Consider the following 20,630-nt stretch of genomic DNA (forward strand, 5'->3'; position numbering starts at 1 on the left):
TGTCCTCGGCACGGGTAACCCCAGTGAGGTCACATTGTTTTTATTATTAACCATTGTTTACTATGTGGAAAAAATAAAAAGTAAATTTAAGGCTCTAATTTTGACCGCACATTAGAATAGATTTTTTTATAATTTCATCTAGGGCTGACAATGCATAATTTTATTTGTACATACTTTTTATCAAAATCCCTACTAAAATTTGTCGAATATAATTTACAAAAAAATTGCTTGTTTTTATTCTTTCAAACACAATACAAACTTAAACCTGAAAGAAGCATTAATATTTTTTTTATTTAAAAAAAAATAAAAATATATGTGTGTTCTTATGATTTACCCAAATATAAATAACTCACTATTAGAAAATGGGAATCAAGTTGGGGTAGAGTGGGATTCGAACCACAGACCTTTGGTCCGTGAGTCCGAGACACTAGCCACAGGACCACAACCCAATTCTAGTAAATAAATAAAAAAATCCCAATATTAGTAAATAAATAAAAAATAATATCATAAAAATCAATCCACTTTAATTGTACCGATGTGTAATCGGCCCACAACTACATAAGGCGGACTTATATCCACTCGATTTTTATTTTTGGGGATTTTTTCTCAATCGAGTCAAAAATACTCATCTATGATTTCGGTTCTATTTCACTTCAAACAGAACTGTATTCTTTATCAAACCGGACACGGCACATAATAATAGTCGTAGAAAATAGTAAACCTATCAATAATTGAATACGTAAGCCAATACGATTAAGTCAATGTCATCTTTTATAGATGCATTGTATGATTTCTTCAAGTTAGATTCTACACTATGGAATGAATAGCGTTTATTATGTGTGATATATTTTATTATGATAAAATACATTGTTATTTATCCATGAAAAAGTTCCAAGAACTTATAGTAAAATTCAATAAAACCTTTATTAGACTTTATACTTTTGACCACGATTTAAGGAGAGACAGAAGGCTTTTATTTATTTTTATGGCGTACGCCCCACCGGGGAAAACACTGGTCTAGCGGCATGATAGCGGGTCTTGGAAATAAACGATTTAAATAAAGAATCAGAATTTAATAAATATATTAAAATGCTAGCCAAACACTTATAAAATAAATAAATGAAAATAAAAATACAGGGTTTTCTTTAAACCTTGTCACATTCGAAACCACAATGGTCAGTATGGTCAAGAAGACATATTAGTATATTTTAAAAATATTTAGGACAAAGAAATTTAGAAAAAATTACATATTAAAAAAAAACCAAATGGTTGCTAAGTTCTGCAGGGGAGCAGTGAGGAAACTGCGCCGCAGTATCAGACTTCCCCCTCACCCTCCTCGTTTCTGCCCTGCAGAAGTAAGCAACCATTTGCTTTTTTTTAATATTTAATTTTTTTAAATTTTATTAGTTCCAAAAAAATATTTTAATGTGCCAATATGTCTTCTTGCTCATACTGATCATCGTGGTTTCGGAAGTGATGGGGTTTAATGAACACCCTGTATAATCTAGTAAATATATCAACTATAATATATTCAACAATATTTTGAGTTTGTCCAAATTTTTGAAGACAAGGACTGGATTCAACTCCCTGGGGAGCTGTTAATATTGACGTATTAAAACAGAGATGAAGAACCTTTTAGAGAAAATAATAAAGAAGTCTAGGCATTTACAGGGCTTATCCACCAGTAGCTGAATCACAAATAACTATCGACGTGCTTAAAAACATGTTAAGCATTTGAGCGATCACTATGAACATGTTTAAGCTATCCCAGTCATAAGTCGACGCGTGTGTAATTTTTAAGTTAACGCTCGCGTCAGTTCGTTTTTTGTTATCCTCGTAAATAAATACAGTTCATTGGCGAAAAATCGGCGTTTACTATAAAAAATAATAAAATATATTACATTTGCAAAAAAGCAATGAGTATCAAAAAAGTAAAAATTAAATTACAATTACCATGGCGACTGCTTTTCTTGACACTTGGCTTGCCAACCGCCGCGCCGGCTAAATGCAATAATGAATAATAAATAAACCTACCACCTTTCCACCCCCTCTCCTCTCATCATAATATAGTGTTTTTTTTTTATATTCGTAGCATAGTGTTAATTTTTTATACATTTTTATTTTGTTAATCTTTGTTTTTAATTTTTGTAAAACATTGTAAGATTCAATATGTCCATGTAATTATAATTTTCCCAAACTGAACGGTTTGGGTAGGTAGGAAGAAATTGCCTTAAGGCAATATGCCCGCCCTTATATGTATATATATTGTATATGTATATAAAGTGTTTAAAAAAAAGAGACTGGTACGTCTCGAAACCGGTAGGCTAAAAAAGTCGGATAGTGGTTATATACAAATATTTACTAACATTAGTCAAAATGTTTGACCACAAAATTAATGCTTTAAACATAAATAATTTTAATGTACTGTGTTCGTTTTATTACAGAATATGGAATTATCTTGTGGAACTGTCAGCAAAGAACAAAGTGGCTGTAATCATCACGACACATTACATAGAAGAAGCTCGACAAGCCGACAAGGTAATATTATAAATATTAACACGACATCAAACCATCACTTCGCTTCTTCAATTCCCTAGTTCGCCCGCACCTTGAGTATTCCTCTGTTATCTGGTCTCCGTATTATGATGTTCACATCAAGAATATTGAATCAGTTCAACATCGATTTTTGAGAAAGATAGGCTGGAGGTTGGGCTTATCCACAAACCAATATATGTATAATGAGTTAGAAACTAGCTTAAATATATCTTGTTTTTAAGACCGTCGAAATAAATCCGACCTTCTAGTCCTATTTGAAATTCTCAACTCACTCTTTATTTATTTATTTATGCTTTATTAAGTTAGTTCATAACATTTTCAGAACTAATATAAACTTTTAATAACATTACAATGTTTTTATAAAAAATTCTCAATAACGTATGTTTTCAAATTAATTTTAAATATTTCGATCTTTTTTATCTCCTTTATTTCTTCAGGTAACTCATTGTACAGCTTCAATCCCTTGTACAATGAGTTTTGAGATTCTGTTATTCTCCTCATTGGTAATCTTATCTTTTTTTTATCCCGTGTTTCATATGTATGACATTGTCGGTTAAATTTAATTATTGTTTTTATTTTATTCATCCCCTTAATTATTTTATGCATAAAAATTGCTACATTATATTTAATTTGCTGCATTACTGTGAGCAATCCAATTTCTTTGTGCATTATTTCTACATTAGAATAGATATTTCTTTTGAGTATAATCCTCATTGACTTATTTTGAAGAATTTGTATTTCTTTGATGCGCCTGAACTACTGAGCTCAATAAAATTATATATCCCAACTAGAAACCTCTGACAAAACTTCTCTTTTATACGGATAACCATAGAACTCACTATGGTTTTCATTCCCCTATGCCCAGAATTCTTAGGTCTGCCGACAAACATACCAGTCTTGATTTCTTTGATAACAAGTTGTCTTCTTTCAAACGATCACTGAATCAAATTCAATTATAAACACCTCTCTCCCGCTTCCACTCCCACAAAGTCTACTATATACCATTGTGTCTTTCTACCTTTCTTCATAATAATTTTCTATGTATTAATATGTCCTTAAAAATGCCCACAAGGCGTATATATAAATAAATCAATTTAGATTCTTAACATTATGGGGCAGATTTATGCAAAAAATAAAATCAACGATTTAAAAAAAATTCAATACTATGTTAATAAAATACCATACCAATGCCATTGTGTCTTTCTACTTTTCTAATTAATAATATTCTATATATAAATATGTCCTTAAAAATGCCCATTAGGCGTATATATAAATAAATTGAATTTTTTCAATTCAATTCATTTTTTTGAAATAACAAATACATTGTGCGAAAAAGGCAACTGCACATCGGACAGATTATGCTTAACTTAACAGGTAAAACTGTGCGCTTTTTGGGTTTTTGGATGGTTCTAGCTCTGGTAGGAATCAATTGATCAAAAAAGCAAAACTATAGAGACACGCTAATGGTAAATATCTGTATTGCGTAAAAAAACATCATCTCTTTAGTGCCATAAGTTAGGGAGAAAATACGAGAATATGTATGAAATATAAGCAGACCGCGTTTCCTCTTAACATTTGCACTCTATAGTCCTTGAAATATAGCTTGATTAGAATGACAGCTGTCAAAGTAATGTCATTACTGATAGGAAATTACTAATCACTAATCAAATCGATTTTATCAGTTTTTTCATGCAATTATGAAACTCTGTTTCCGAAAATTGAAATAAAAACGTTAAAACCAACCTATTATTGTGTGTTTAACACAATTAATCACCAAAAAATAAGACATTTATACTTTTTTCATGAACATCAAATGAATAATTTTTTTATTCCATCAATTTGTCCCATCTTTAACGTTATTTCTAAATGATGTAACCTTCTAAGAACGTCGTTAATAATTAGGTTTATTTTATTGTTAGTTAAGTTTTAAAGCTGATTTTATATTAACATATTACAACTGAGATAAAGAACATTTAAGATAAAGTAATATAGAAGTCTAGGCATCTACAGGAATTATGACCTGTCAAAGTGGCCACTTTACACACTGTGTAACATTCACCGTTCTGCCCATATTTGAACATCTATATTCCTTCAACTCTTTCATCTGTTGATGTTTGTGAAGTTACACAGTGTGTAAAGTGGCCACTCAAACCAGCCATTGACCTGTTTTAATATGTTAATATAAACAGCTCCCCGGGGAGTTGAATCCCGTCCTTGTCTACAAAAATTTAGACAGACTCAAAATATTGCTGGTTTTATATATTTATGTTGATTTATGTGTCAAGCATGGTATAAAAAAAATTAACACGAATGATTTTTCGTGTGTCAATATAAATAATTCTTTAGACGTCACTACAAAGTTATGTCGTCACTTTTTCTGACAAATGTCATTCTAATCAAGCTATATTTTAAGGACTATAAGTATTTTTAGCCCTTTTTTCGCCGTCTACTTGATCTACGTGTCCAAACCAACGCAGGACTCTTTTCTCGCTTTGTCGATAGAGCTTATCTTAACCTTACATAATTTATTTTTTTATTCATGTATTAACGGACTTTGTTTTTTCAAGAAATAGCAAACACATATCCTTATAATACATACAAACACAGCTTGCCCAACACATACCGCACACCGCATCTGAGGACATAAGTCTCCTTGGCGGTGCCCAAATACACGGAAAATTTGCTCGTTGTCAAACAAGAAAAGCTGCCCGAAGAAGCTCTCTGAAATCTGGTAGCCTTAGCATCTTTGTGCTGAAAGAAAGTAATCCAGAAGTACATAATATGTACTTCATTGAATTGAGAAGAGGAGGAAGTGAATTCTTCACTGACTGGGATTAAATTGATTGGACATGGTCAATTCGCCGAAATGATTACAAAACTTTTTAAAAGCCTTGAAATTCTTTTTGGAAGCTACCAGATCTGTATATCCTACAGGACCTATAACAGGGCCACGGACAGTAGCGAGAAGCACAACAGAAATAAAATTTAAATAAAGAAAATTAAATCTAGGACAGAATAATAATTTATTTATTTATTTATTTATTTAGTATTTCACAGTTTTAAAATGTACAGAGTTTATTTGTTTCAGGTCCCGACTAGCTAGGAAATTCCTGTGTTTAGGAAGGACCTTATTTTATTCATGTGTTTTTTTATTTTCAATTTCATTAAATGATGCTTAATAAATTCAAAGAATAATAATAACATTATAAAAAATCAATATAAATTTAAATTAGAAAACATGCAAGTAATAATAATAAAAATTGAATCATAAAAATAGATTAGAAAATATGCCATTAATAGTAAATAAATGAGACACAATTATTATAAATTATAAAACATACCGATAATAATAAAAATTGAACCACAAATACACATTATAATATATAAAATGAGTAATTAAGAAATTAAACAAAAATATAAATTGGAAAACATACCGATAATAATAAAAATTGAAGAACAAAAATAAATTACAGAATATACCATTTATAATTTTTTTTTAAATAAGATACGGTTAAAATACTAGTTTTAAAAAGAAAAAAAAAAAACATATGTAAATGAATAAACATAAAAAGTAAAAATGAAATATACATAAAAACAATAAGAGATTTTTTTCAATTAACTACCTCAAGACAAAATGAAGAAATACCAGATCTTTGTGATTGTTTAAAACTAGAAAGGCTGACACCAAAAAAGTCCAGATCTTGTCGCGAAATGATCTTGTCATTTTTTTTCACCTGTCGTGCATAGTTTTACCGTCAGAGTAATAATTCCGTTTTAGCATACACAGAGCACATTTCGACAGCATTCTTTCATTTACTTTCATCTTTATTTTTCCAATTCCTTACTCGCTTCCATGCATAAGGGTTGGCACCAGGACTTCACTAATAACAGCTAATTTCATAAATTAAATTACATGTAATGTCGGTACAAGGAAATTCGCCATATTTTTTTATTTCCTACAAGATTTCCGATAAGGTATTTTTTTACGGATATGTTACATCAATCTTTTAAATGCTTAATTTATTCATATAGAAATTGATGGCGCATGAAATGGCGTAATATAAGTATGGAGAATTGTTAACCATTATATTATATTACGCATGGCTATAATAATTTATAAGTGTTAGATCAGCTAACTTAACGTAATTGGTTAAGAATTATTATGACATGATTTAGCAAAGCGTAGAATCAAAAGAAAGAGGACTTCGTCATTGTACGACATAGGTAAACATGGATTGATAATGTACGAATTACAACAGAGATGGAGAACATTGAGAAGTGAATAAGGGATTCTTAGAATTCGCTCAGCCTACCTGTCATTTGTTGGTTTAAGTGGGAACCTTACATACTGTGTATCATTTACCATTTTTTCCATGTTGGAACATCCATATTCCTATAATTCTTTCATCTGCTGATTTTTTCTTGTAGGTTAAGTAATTCAGTCAGATAAATCTCATATGAAAAAGTATGCAAATTTATTTATTGATTGGAAAATTTATTCGAAATAATGCATTTGAAAATGTATTCAAAGTATTGTAGTCGAAATAATGTATTTGAAAATGTGTTCGAAATAATGCATATGAGAGTGTATTCGAAATAAATGTATTTGAAAATGTATTTGAAATAATTAATTTGTTTCTTTTTGGGTGATGATACCGTGTGTGTTGGATTTGTTCCGACGTTACAAAACGCTTAGTTTATGTTATTGTTATCAAAAACATTTTTCACTTTGTGGTATGACATTTTACACTTATTTGTTTATACATTTGTATAAACCACTTCATTTTTTTTTTTTCTTTTTTTTTTTTTAAATTACACTTCGACCGGTTTCGAAGTTACTATCTCATCGTCAGGAATTAAACTATTATAATTACACGCCTTGCTATTTATTTAATGAAATATTGTATGAAAGAGACAAAAAATTGAAAGAAAGAGAAAGAAAGAAGATAAAATAAATCATAACGGGAATAGTTTTAAAAGAGGACTCGAAGTTAAATTTAATTGATTATTTATTATTTGAAGTTTTTGATTAATGGCTTTACTAATTTCTAATCGTTCTAAATTATCTAAACGAAAACCATTTTTATTGACATGCAAAATTTCTACACACGTTTCTTGATTAAATTCATGGTTTTCGGATATAAGATGATTTGCGAATTCTGAAAAATTATTATTACTCAGACATCTTATATGTTCTTTGATTCTCACTTCCAATATAGAAATTTGGCAATTTAAACAATTTAGTTTATAAATTCCCGAATGATTTAATTTATCATCCTTATCTTGACAATTTGTTAATATTTTACCTATGTTATTTTTAGTATAAAAAGCTGGCCTAATATTGTTAGGTAAAATTTGTGCTATATTATTAGAAAATGAATTAATGTACAAAATTCTACGCCAGTTCTCATTTTTATTGGAAATATTTTGGGAACTGTATAAGTATTTTTTCCTATAGTTTAATTTAAGTTTTTTATTCAAAATATTGTCAATTAAATTTAGTTCATAGCCATTATTGAAAGCAATACTCTTTATAGTATTTAATTATAAGTTAGTTAAATTCCTGACGATGAGGTAGTAACCTCGAAACCGGTCGAAGTGTAATTTAAAAAAATAAAAAATTAAGTGGTTTATACAAATTTATAAACAAATAAGTGACACTTAGTTTACCCTGAATATGGCTCCTGCAATGTTAGCCGAAACGTCGGAACAAACCCAACACACACGGTATCACCCAAAAAAGAAACAAATTGATAACCGTGACCGTGAAAACCTTCGTGCCTATTTATTTAAAATAAGATTTTCAAAATAATGCGTTTGAAAATGTTTTCGAAATAATGAATTATAAAATATATTCGAAATACCTTTTGAAATGTAATTGAAAATGTTTTCGAAATAATGATATTTGTATCTGTACTCTATGATGCATTCAAAAATGTATTTAAGATAACGCATTTCAAAATGTATTCAAAATAATACATTTCAAAATGTATTCAAAATACTTTTCGTATTCCAAAATGTATTCCAAATATCTCTAAGTAATCACTCGCTCCCGCTTAAAGAGCTGTATTGCATAGAATCGTAGAACAAAAGCCTTCCAAATTTTTGGTTTGAACGGGCGCTTGCAGTTCACGACCTGAGAACCTTCGGCCCGTTGTATTGCTGTAAACTGTAGCTAACTTCGTGGCATATAATGGTTTTTGTTCGTATGAACGACTCTATTAGTGGCGTATTATTACTCTAAGCCAGTGGTCGGCAAACTCAAAAGTCAAAAGAGACAAAGATCAGCATTACGACGGTTAAGATTTATTTTGAGAGCCAAATTTCTTTTCGTTAAACAGTTTCCTCTTCAAAGCCAACGAACCGTATTATGCAGTAAAGATCTCCATATTTACTCTCTGTTATTGAGTAAACATTCTTTAAATTAGCGATGTAAAGGAGATTTAACGACAATTGTGTTGACAATCTTGATCGTCGAATCCATAACATTTGAAATTTTTCGCCTCTTGATGAATGATGCAATGGTAAAAAAGCATCTTGTGAATAATTTTTGCTTGCAAAATAGAAAAACCGTTCTGACTTCGATCATAATTTTAGCTCCGTATGTTGAAATTGAAATAATTTCATAAAGTTTAATATGATGCTTCTCCGTGCGTTCGATTACAGTATTTGCAATATCCTCAATAATTCAAAAAGCAATAGTCCTAGAAGTTCTTCTATAGAACCTGTAGACTAAATAATGATATATGATAACTAATGAGCCGCACTCGAGTGGCTAAAGAGCCGCACGCGGCTCGCGAGCCGCGGTTTGCCGACCACTGCTCTAAGCAAAATATGCATTTGAAAATCATTTGAAATGTGTTTAAAATTGTTTTCGAAGTAAATAATGTATTCAAGAATGCATCAACATCAGAAATAATAAAAATACTTAATTTTTGTTTAGATCGGTCTTATGAGAGGAGGGGAACTCCTGGCTGAAGAGTCTCCCGATGCACTGATGGCCAGGTTCAACTGTCCCACTCTGGAGGAAGCCTTCCTTATCCTCTCCATCAAGCAGTCCAAGGCTGATGGGGGCCATGATGAACCTGTGATCGTAGAACAAAGCGGTAAATACAATAGGACTTTTTTATTAAAACTTCAATTACGAAAATGTATGCGCTTTGGCGGACTTATTGCTAAAAGCAATATCTTCCAGCAAACTGAAAATCAGACTAGCCAAAAAAATTATTTACTAACACTTTAAAAATATGTATTTAAATAAAATTACAGTGGTTTTTAGTGGGCAGATGGAGCTTGTACATATAAACGAATTATTAAAAATACTTACAATATAAATTTTTCATTAGGATGATAAGGAATCTGGGATCAGAGCCTCAATTATGAACGCTCTCTTCATCTGTATATATCGAGACGGTATGCTTAACTTCAGTACTATCTGTATCTTCCTCGGTATGTTATACCTACTTGCCATATCGACATCATATGATCGAAACAAACCAATGAATGACCGCAAAAATTAGTTCGCGTTCCTTACTTCATTAATATTGAAAATAATTCTTATTTTTATTTAAAATAGGCTTCTGTGATAAAAAGATTATAAACTCTAATAATTCCCAATTCAAGCAAAAAATGCTCGCTTGAACATGATTTTTAAAAAAAAATTGACACTGGCCAAGACAAAATGCTTTATATCGTCTGTATTTATCTACCGAACGACTACAAAGCCGGCTCCTTTAACGTCTCGATACGTTCACTCCGGAAGATAGTAAAACAGACGGAAAAAATATTATAACTAATTATTTTTTTATGGTGGCAACTTTCTTACGCCTAGATACTTTTATATGATAATAGGCTAGAATCTAGTGACTTTGTTTTTCACATCTAGCTACTCGTTTCGGAAACTTACAGTTTTAAGTCGAATGAAATTCGACTATAAAATATAAATAAAATTGACTTATTTCTCTTTTATATTTTGAATAGGCTATTGAGAAAAAAAGTTCCAACCTCAAAACTATTAAAAATTTAAGTAAATCGTTATTAAAGCAAAAATTGCTCGGTGAAACAAAACTATTTTTGTCGATTTTAATGCGTAGATAAATGTATCGAGGGGATCGATCGAGGGGATCCATCAATACAAACCGATGTACTTACATTAAATTTGATGGTGGGGAGACGGTAGCGTATCTTCGTAATCGGTCGGGAGTATTTTATCTTTAACTATGACGTCATATGAAGCTATGTCATTTTAGAGCGTAGATATGTGTACCGTGACGTACGCTTCCCCTTGTTTCATATCGATGTACCCACCCAAAACCTGAAGGGGGGGGGGGGGGGGGTTGGCGGTGTATCTTCGCAATCGTTAGAAAAAAAAATATCTTCAACTATATCGTCAAGGTGAAGGTATAACGTCATTATCTTCCCATTGTAATCGAGGCCCAGATAATAAGTAAGAATTCTTTCTAAGGAAAGCCATTCCGTGCGTTAGGTTTTAAAAAATCTCGAGTTCCTGATGGGATAGCAGGAATACCCAAGCTAAATACGACTTAAACGATATGATAAAATGTAGTTATGATTGTTATGATAGTGTTTATAAAACTGTTTCATAATATTTTGTGTTTTCTGAGAAAAAAAAATTATTTCATAAAATGCTGTTGCAAGAGGATGCTATAACATGGCATCGCTCTGCTCTCTCTGTCACACAGTGAATAACACAAAAGTCTTTCTAAATGTAAGTGACTGGTAAAGCGGGGAATTGAGAGGGGGAATGCAAGTAAAATCGTAAAACGTGAAGCATGAAATCCGGATTTTTGTGTTTATGGCTGGAAATTTGCGCCCAAATAGCAAAAAGAGCATAATTATAATTATTATTGTCATTTCTTTTTCGCACTTAGTGGTGCATAGAGCACTGAATTCACACACCAATTGCAGTGTATCTTGATCAGTTTTGTTACATGAAGGTACGATGGTTAGTTACGTTTCAGGTAACAGTCCAGCGACTATGAAATATTCTAGTGTGAAAATACTTTTTTAAATAAATATTTCATCTCGACCACGTTGGGAATCGAACCCGAGCATACGTGGTAGGCAAACGCGCTGACAACTACACCACGAAGATCATTAAACTCTTGGTTATTCTGTTACTCGCTGTTTGCACGGGGAAAAGCACAGACAAATGTGCATTATTATTTAAAGAATTTTGATAAATTCTTAATATTATAGGACAGGATTAAGCAAACATTAATATAAACATGATTATCAAAAAAATGATTGAAAATATATGCTACTTGGGAGATCTTAACACTTTGTAACCCAGAGCCGTGTTAACACGTGATTACATAACCACGCGTTGTGTCTCGGTCCCGTGTTTTCACGTGATTTACCAGCTGTTCAAAAAAGTCCATTTTATTGACATCTTGTGACTTTTATGAGTACTTTTTCGCTGCTGGTAAACAACGTGCAAACACGAGTCCGGGACACAACGCGTGGTTATTATAATCGCGTGTTTACACGGCTTCGGGATACAAAGCACAAATGAAGGAATGAGACGCTGTAGGTATATGAGCGAAAATTGCAATGTGGCTCTCCATAAAGGCCAATGTTGGCAAAACTATCACACAAAAATGACTTATTCAATTGTTTCAAATAAAGATGAGAAGTATGAATTGATTTAACCTTATATTTTTATGTTAATGATACGTTTAAGAAACCCTTCACAAAACATGAAATTTCACAAAAATGGGCCGGGCACAGAGTAAATTCTATGTGTATTCGGCCGGCGCTCCGAGTATTAAAAAGACAAAACACATAGAGGATTTAAAAAAGAAATATAATTAAATCCAATAAAAGTGTTTTATTTTGAATGCTTTCCCAAATTTTAATATGTAATTCTACGAATTATCTGCATACACAATAAATTATTCCTGATACGTTAAAATACCCTACTGTCAATAAAATCGAATTAAGATTTGTTTTTTATTTTCTTTTTAATAAAATAATGAATGGAGATTTTGAATGCTACGCACACATAAATAAAATAATTATATGGAATTAACTGCTATCATTCAACGTCATCAATTTTATTTTTATGTATGTATCTGTTACACCTTTGTTGCGAAAGTAGCGCTATTATTTAACACCGCATACATAATGGATAATTTCCTATTATAATGCATCTTATAAAATAGTTCACAGTGGATTTTCATCTTTGAAATCTATTGTTCATTACGTAATAGGTATACGAGGTTTTAGCTAGGTACTAGGCATACAATAAATACTCAGAATATTTGAATCCATGGTAAGGAAATATTACATACTACGAATACAAATAAAAATATATGAAATGGATTTGGAATAATTAATTCTATTTTCGAAATCAATATGGATATTGTGGAGAAATGTTTTCACATATAAATTTGAAAATTAATTTTTTTTTAAATATGTCACCAAGAAAACGCGATATGTTTGGCATTTATTTGACACTTTATATATATATACATATAAGGGCGGGCATATTGCCTTAAGGCAATTTCTTCCTACCTACCCAAACCGTTCAGTTTGAGAAAATTATAAATACATGGACATATTGAATCTTACAATTTTATACAAAAATTTAAAACAATGATGAACAAAATAAAAATTATATGTAAAAAAATAACACTATACTATAAAGAGAGGAGAGAAAATGGGAAGGAAAGAAAAAGGATAAAGGAACAATTTAAATATTAAGATAGTGACATTTCAATCCTGACTTAAATGTAAGTAAAGAAGGGGCGTCTCTAACATTAGTGGGTAGATTATTCCACAGTCGAGCGGCTACTACTGTGAAAGAGGAGGCAAAAAAGCATTTACAGTTGTGACGTCAAGATTTATTTATTTATTAATACAAATACATATTATATATTACAAAAAAAATAAATTACGAATTCTTAAGTCTATGATGCCAAAAAACCTGTATTGAGTTGGGATACAACATAATGAAAAGTGGAAGCTTGTACATTATTGAATAATAGAAAAAATAAAAATTATTACATAAACATATACTTCAATAAACATCTGAACAACACGGTTAATCTTTATAAATATATATATATATATATATATAATTTTTCTATACGTGTGATGTCGCTGAACTCCTTCTAAACGGCTAAACCCATAAACGTGCGGTTTTCATCGAAATGTAGATCTTTGCGCTGCGCGTGTTCGTAGATATTAAAATTTTCAATCGAATCTGTAAAAAAAAATTAAGAGCATAAAAATTGTATTCATCGACCTACCAGAGTTGCATTCGACGAGAATGCATGTACAGAAAAAATGGAAGGATGTTATTTTTTTGTGTATAAAAAGTTTGTTTTTGAATGTTAACAAACATCGTTTGCTTTTTATGGATCCAAATCAGATTCTTTCCTAACATTCCGTATAATTTCTTCCCATTTATTTTATTTTACTGGATTTTTGGTAATACCAAAATAATATTAACCGACATTCAATACATTTTTGAAAATCGCATTTATGAATAAAGTGCACCCCTGTTGGTGAGAAGAGCCGAGTTTGACTTTTGCAAAAAAAAAACTATATTTGAAAATGAATTACTTTATGTTTTGGAATTCAACCATAAACAAGTACCTAGGTACCTGCTTATCAATGAATAGTATTTTTCCAAAGTAATAGCAGACACCCCAACGTTCGGGCAGGACAACGTCTGTCGGGTCCGCTTGTAGTTTATAAATTTATGAAATATCTCGCAGCAGTCTCCTGAGATTTGTGACGATGTTCTATAAAAATTTAAACGGTTTCGAGCAAAGTTGAAAATTAACATGAATCGTGGCGTATAGGGGGCGTGGCCAATGCAATCACCGTTTTTGCGGGAATTCAAAATTACAAATCAATTTTTTTTTATGTTACTTCTAAGTAGCAATTTTTTTTACTGGACAGTATTTCATAGATCCATATTACCTAAAAATGTAAAAAAAAGTGATATTTCCCTATTGCCTTTTTTTTCTTAAAATTAACTTATTGCGTTACCACACATGCGCATGGGGGATCTGAAGCCTCCAAAAAAGTGCTGTTTAACGACCCAGTAGGGCGAAAAAGCCTCGGCAGATCAGACTGCGATGATTGGATGATGTCGTGGTAGACTGTCAGGCTCTGGGGCAGAATAACTGGAAGGTGGCAGCCAGAGATAGAACCGGATGCGGATGTTTCTTGGAGGAACCTGAGACCCGCCGAGGGTTGTAGCGTTGAGGAAGTACATATTAGTGAGTGAAGCTGTTATTCTTCCTCAGGACCATATACAAACACGAATGGTAGCACAAACTTTGTCTATTACCAATACTGAAATGACTGATCTTGGTATTATATTTTATGAAAAATTAAACTTCATTAATCATATACAGAGCATAACTAATAAAAGCATGAAAACTCTCGGATTTCTGTTGCGAACGATTAGAGACTTTGACTCAGTCTATGTAATGAAAATTTTATATGTTGCTTTAGTACGTAGTCAACTTGAATACAACTCGGTTATATGGTCACCATATTATAAAGTGCATATAAATAATATCGAAAGAATTCAACATAATTTTTTACGTTTCGTTAATTTTAAATTAGGTATTCCAGTTGAACATATAAATTATACCTACTTGAATCAATATTTAAATTTACACACATTAGAAACTAGAAGAAAATTAAGTGATTCATTATTTTTATTTAAAATATTAAATTCAATATTTGACTGTTCCGAACTGTTAAAACTAATTAACTTTCGAGTGCCCGGCCGGATTACTCGATTTAATAAACTCTTCTATATAAATGTATCTACAACTAACTACAGTGCACACTCGCCTATGAGGAGAATTCATGTGTTTGCAAACGAATACGCAAATGATATAGATATATTTAATACAACACTTTTGAATTTTCGAAGGCAGTGTATCAATTTATTATCTCCAAATTTAAATTCTTAAATAATACTATGTTGTTTTATTCTGTATACCTTTAATTAACTTATATCTGTATTCTTCATTATTATTTTTCTACATTCTTCTAATTTTAAGATTCTTTTAATATAACCGATGGAAAAAAATGAGCTTCTGTTCTCTCTAGTAGAATATATGTATGTATGTACTATATGTAAGATTAATTTTATATATTTTTATTTTCTTTTTCTTATTAATTCATTATCAATTTTTTGCTACTTTTGTATAAAATATGTCTGTTCTTTATGTACAAATATATGTTAAACGTTTAAAAGCCTACAAGGCGTTTAAATAAATAAATAAATACGGTATTTTTATAAATTTAATAACTTCATATAAATTTTATTTTCATTTTTCATTTTTATTTTCATTTATTTATTTTAGTTACATTGAGAACATTACATCCAATTAATTCTCAACACATTACAAATATACTTATCAGATTTATTAAATAAAAAATAGAAAAGAGAAAAAAAAATGTAAATTGTCATGTAAAATTGACTTACATATTACAATTTGGAAATAGCCCTCCTAAGAGATATCCCACTGTCATGAAATATATCGACATCCGAGGCGATACAATTGAATAACACGATTGATCTGCCTACCTGTCGAAGATAATTATCATATAATTATATCAGAGACAAATGGACCGAATTCATTCAGAATATCGGAATAGGGTATTTTCATAAACTGGGGATATGATTTTTAATGTATTCAGTATTTAAAGAATATTTTTACGATTGGAACCATATTACTTTCAAAATCTGAAACGAATGTTTTCATTTATAATTTCCCATTTAAAGTTTGATAGAAATAAAAACGGCCCGTAACTGGCCAAAAGGGTTGATGACGTCACGCGTGACTTATATATCCTACGTTCACTCAAATCCTATACTGAGATACCCCGACGCGGGCGGCTTGTGGCTTTTTATTTGTTTTTTATAGTTAAATTTCGTCTTTTCCTCTGTTTTTTTTTGTTTTCATTTATAAACATCCATAGCATTATGACTGAAATTGGTTTTTTACAAGGAAAATCCGATAACTTGCCCAAAATAGATATAATCATGATGGGTATTTTTTTCTCATCCAATACAAACTTTTTAAGTTCCAAGTATAGAAATGTAAAGGCCGTAAGGTTAGCAAATATATAATGTTTGCTTCCAGAATGTATTCATTTAAATAGTTGTATTATTTGCACGTAATATAAATATATTGTTTCGCGTACATTTAATGCAAAAGGGAAGTAACGTGACTTAGACACAACATAATCCATAAAATACCATTGCTTGTAAACATCTCTGTTGCTCGAGTGTGTTAATGCCTTTTTTTATTCAATGTGATTTATTTATTAATATATCAGCTAGGGTAAATTACGGAGACAATGCCATAGATTACACTCAAGTAAAACGGACGGGTGATATTTGAATGATAAAAGGTCGAGTCACCCCAGCAGAACATAAAGTTAGAACCAAATCGTACTCGGTGACGTTGATTTGCGATGAAGTCTAGGAAATAATAGATTCCTGCAAGTGTGAAGACTGTCCAGGATCTCAAGGTCAGTTGCCATTTTGTAAATGCAATAAATTTCACAAATAAATAAGGTAGGTTTTCATACAGCAATTTTTTAGTAATTTTATTTTTTATTCATATAGAAAACCAACAGTTCTACAAATTAAACTAAGTAACATAAGTACAGAAATATAATACAAATATAAACAATAACGTTCAAAGAATAAACTATTTTGGTATTGTAGTACCTGTCAAGCTTTATAAGTGCTAATTTCAGTACCTACTGTTAGTAAATGTTTATAGTCTACAATCTACATCATAAAATATAGTATTTTGTACTGAACAAGACCTACGGAAAAAAAATAGTGGTTTGTTTTTTTTAACATCTCGTTTCATAACGTTCAAATGCGTTCAACCATTTTTTCTGCATTTTTTCATTAGGTACTAGGAATGGCCAAAAAAGCTTTATTTTGCGTCTTCATCGTAGTGTTTGCGCACATCGGAACTAAACAGTACTTGCATCTTATAACTAAAGACATTTTATGCGCGTTAATTAGTTAAAACAGTGTAAAACAACCGATTACAACAAAAACAACACGTAGGCTATACAAATTCGTATGAATTTGTTTGAACGGTCAGTCAAATTCGTAACGCGTGACGTCACAAGCCCATACGGCATCCGAATGTTCGTTTTGGCGCCAATTCAAAGTATACGTTTTTAAACCGCTCTGAAAAATTAACGCGTGGACATAAAAAAATAAAAACTGTACAGTTACCATTGTAATTTTTTTTTCTATTTTTTTGGAAAATAAAAAAAAAACGTGAAAATACCCTATGGCCACCAATGAGTTGAAAAGGGTGAACACCCAAATGAACATCCCTTTTCCCCAACAATGATTGGTAGCCCAGCATTCCTAGTAAGAAGTCAGTCTGAAAAAGCCACGGGTAAAATCCATTCTCCCTGAGATACAGATAACTCTGCACCCCCTCTATCATTAAAGAATACGTGGTTTCATTTGGATGGTTTCATGGTGGAACTAAATTCCAAGTGACTTCTTACCAAGGAATTATACAATGTTTTAAGAACCTGAATATTTAAAAAAATCTTGCCATTTCTAAGAACCAATTGAAGCATTTTAAGTGTTTTCAGGCGTTGCCTAGTATGTGAAATAGTTCAGTCAGATGAATCTCTTCACAACAATAAAGGTTTCAGCTCTTTAACTTCACTAAAATCAACAAATGTAAGAATTGAAGAAATATGAATGTTCAAACATTGGCAGAATGGTGAATGTTACACAGTGTGTTAAGTGGCCAATTAAACCAGCCAATGACAGGGCATAAGCCCTGTAAAAATGCCTAGACTTTCATATTCGATTTTTAAGGTATTCTCCATCCCTGTTGTAATTTGTTAATCATTTCACTGCATAATTTCAATTTCAATTTATTATTTTATAAACGTTTATGTACTTTACAAAAAAGTTCAATGCATACATAAAACGAAAAATTAATACTAAAATTTAAATGTACAAAAATGGTAAAATAAAAATACCCAGCAATTATAGAAAAAGAATGCTATCCTCTCTGAACCTTTTTTCACTAATATGAAAGATGTCAATATCCGAAGAGATACGGTTAAGTAAAGACATTGCTCTTCTTCTGGCATTACCATCGGCAGGTTGATTCTGCAAGCAGGAAGATAAAACAGCTGTTTATGTCTAAGGTAGTCATTAGGAACATAAAGAAAAATACTCTCCGTTACACCTATGTTGATCGTTATACCACGGATCAATCGGAAAAAATACATAAGCAAGTATGCATTTCTTCTTTTCTACAAACTATTGTAGCCAAGCATTCCCAGTATGGAGTCAGACGGGTACAACCGCGGATAATATCCGCACTCCCTTAAGTAAAGATACCTCAGAAATTTCTTCTGAACCATAAATAATTATATTTTATGTAGATTTATATTTGAAGCACTAAGTATGTGGTTATTTATTTTATTTAAAGGGGACATAAAAATAAATTTTGGAGAGAAGGTTTAAAGAGTCTACCTTATTATTAAATAATTTATATAAATAGCATAATTCAGATAAAGTGCGTCTATTTTCAAAGGTACAAAATCCATTTTTTTAGTAGATTGGCTGTCAGTACAAAGCTTTTTATTGCTTTTATAATCTAAGTATTTTAAAAATTTCCGTTGAACATTTTCAATCCTTTCAATGTATGTTATGTATTGTGGGCTCTACACAGCCGATGCAAACTCCAAGTTACTGCGTACAAAGGTGTACAAATACATATAACTTATACGTAATAGTTTTTCAATGTACGCTATAGAAACTTAAGCTTATTCGCTATAAATGAATTACAAAAATACAAGCACAAAAGATCTTAGAACTCCTAACCCATAAGATGCACCCGAGTAGGGGAGACCGAGGAGAATTGTAACAGAGGAGAGTTGAAACAATGGCAATATTGAAAGCACGAAATTAAAGATCTTGGGATTGTTTTAGACTCAAAACTCTTTTTTGAATCGCATATCAATAAAATTACCTGCAAAGCATTGCATGTTAGGTTTCATAATTCGAATGAGTAAACACTTTGATAATCCAAAGGCCCTAATTTCATTATATTATACGTTTGTCAGAAGCAATTTGAAAAATAGAAAAATATAGATCTTTGCTCTGTGCGTGTTCGTAGATATGAAAATCTTCAATCTAATGTGTAAAAAAGAAAAAAAGAGCATGAATGTTTTATTCATAGATCTACCAGGGTTACAGTCGGGGAGAATACATTGACAAAAAATGGAAAGATTTAGTTTTTTTGTGTCTAAAAAAAGTTTGTTTTTGAATGTTTACAAACAGCATTTGTTTTTTGTGGATCTTAATCAGATTCTTTCCTTAAATTCTTTAAAATTTCTACCCATTTATTTATTTTTACTGCATTTTTGGTAATACTACAATAGTATTAAATTTAATTATTTTTTTTTAAATTGTATTACAACATAAGTACACCCCTCTTTTGGTGAGAAGTCTGGAGTTTGACGTTTGGAAAAAGAATGCCATATTTGAAAAAATATTTATTTTATGTTTTGGAATTCAACCATAAACAAGTACCTACTTAAATTTAATATTTGAATATGAACAATTTTTAAGTTTTGGAATTTAATCACGAACAAGTACCTAGGTACCTACTTATCAATAAAAAGTATTTTTCCAAGGCAAGCCAACGTTCGGGCAGGACAACGTCTTTTGGGTCAGCTAGTAGTGTATAAAATTGGCTACGTTAAAATATAAAGTTCATTGAGGTCGGTCTATTTTAGGCTGAGATATACTAGGTAATGTGAAAACTGTTTTAACCCCTCGGTCTCCCCTACAGCCGAACGTAATTCGATACATCTCGACCGCGGGTTCGATTGAGTCGAAGTTTGGGGTAATTTTGGGCCGAAACCTGTTTAATTGGCCGAAACTGAGGCCGGTCAACAATAATTAATAGTCACTAGCGCTATTCTTTGTAACTGTTGTGGTATTTCTAAAGACGAATCTCGTAATATGAGCACTACGCGGCGTCGCGCGTCGCGTCGCGTCACAA

General features: G+C 31.2%; 1 protein-coding gene across 1 annotated transcript in view; it reads left to right on the top strand.

The window, feature by feature from the left end:
* LOC148283957 (ABC transporter G family member 20-like) overlaps window positions 1-20,630 on the top strand; it is a 98,036-nt gene that overhangs the window by 35,486 nt on the left and 41,920 nt on the right. Inside the window, exons 4-5 of the mRNA XM_088242892.1 lie at window positions 2,445-2,538; window positions 9,500-9,662. Of these exons, the coding sequence (XP_088099018.1) occupies window positions 2,445-2,538; window positions 9,500-9,662 (257 nt within the window). The remainder of the gene's footprint in view (window positions 1-2,444; window positions 2,539-9,499; window positions 9,663-20,630) is intronic.

The sequence above is a fragment of the Micrasema longulum genome, unplaced genomic scaffold, assembly GCF_059751315.1.
Source record: "Micrasema longulum isolate JH-2025_06_02 unplaced genomic scaffold, ASM5975131v1 h1tg000175l, whole genome shotgun sequence".
In the NCBI taxonomy this organism is placed as follows: Eukaryota; Metazoa; Arthropoda; class Insecta; order Trichoptera; family Brachycentridae; genus Micrasema; species Micrasema longulum.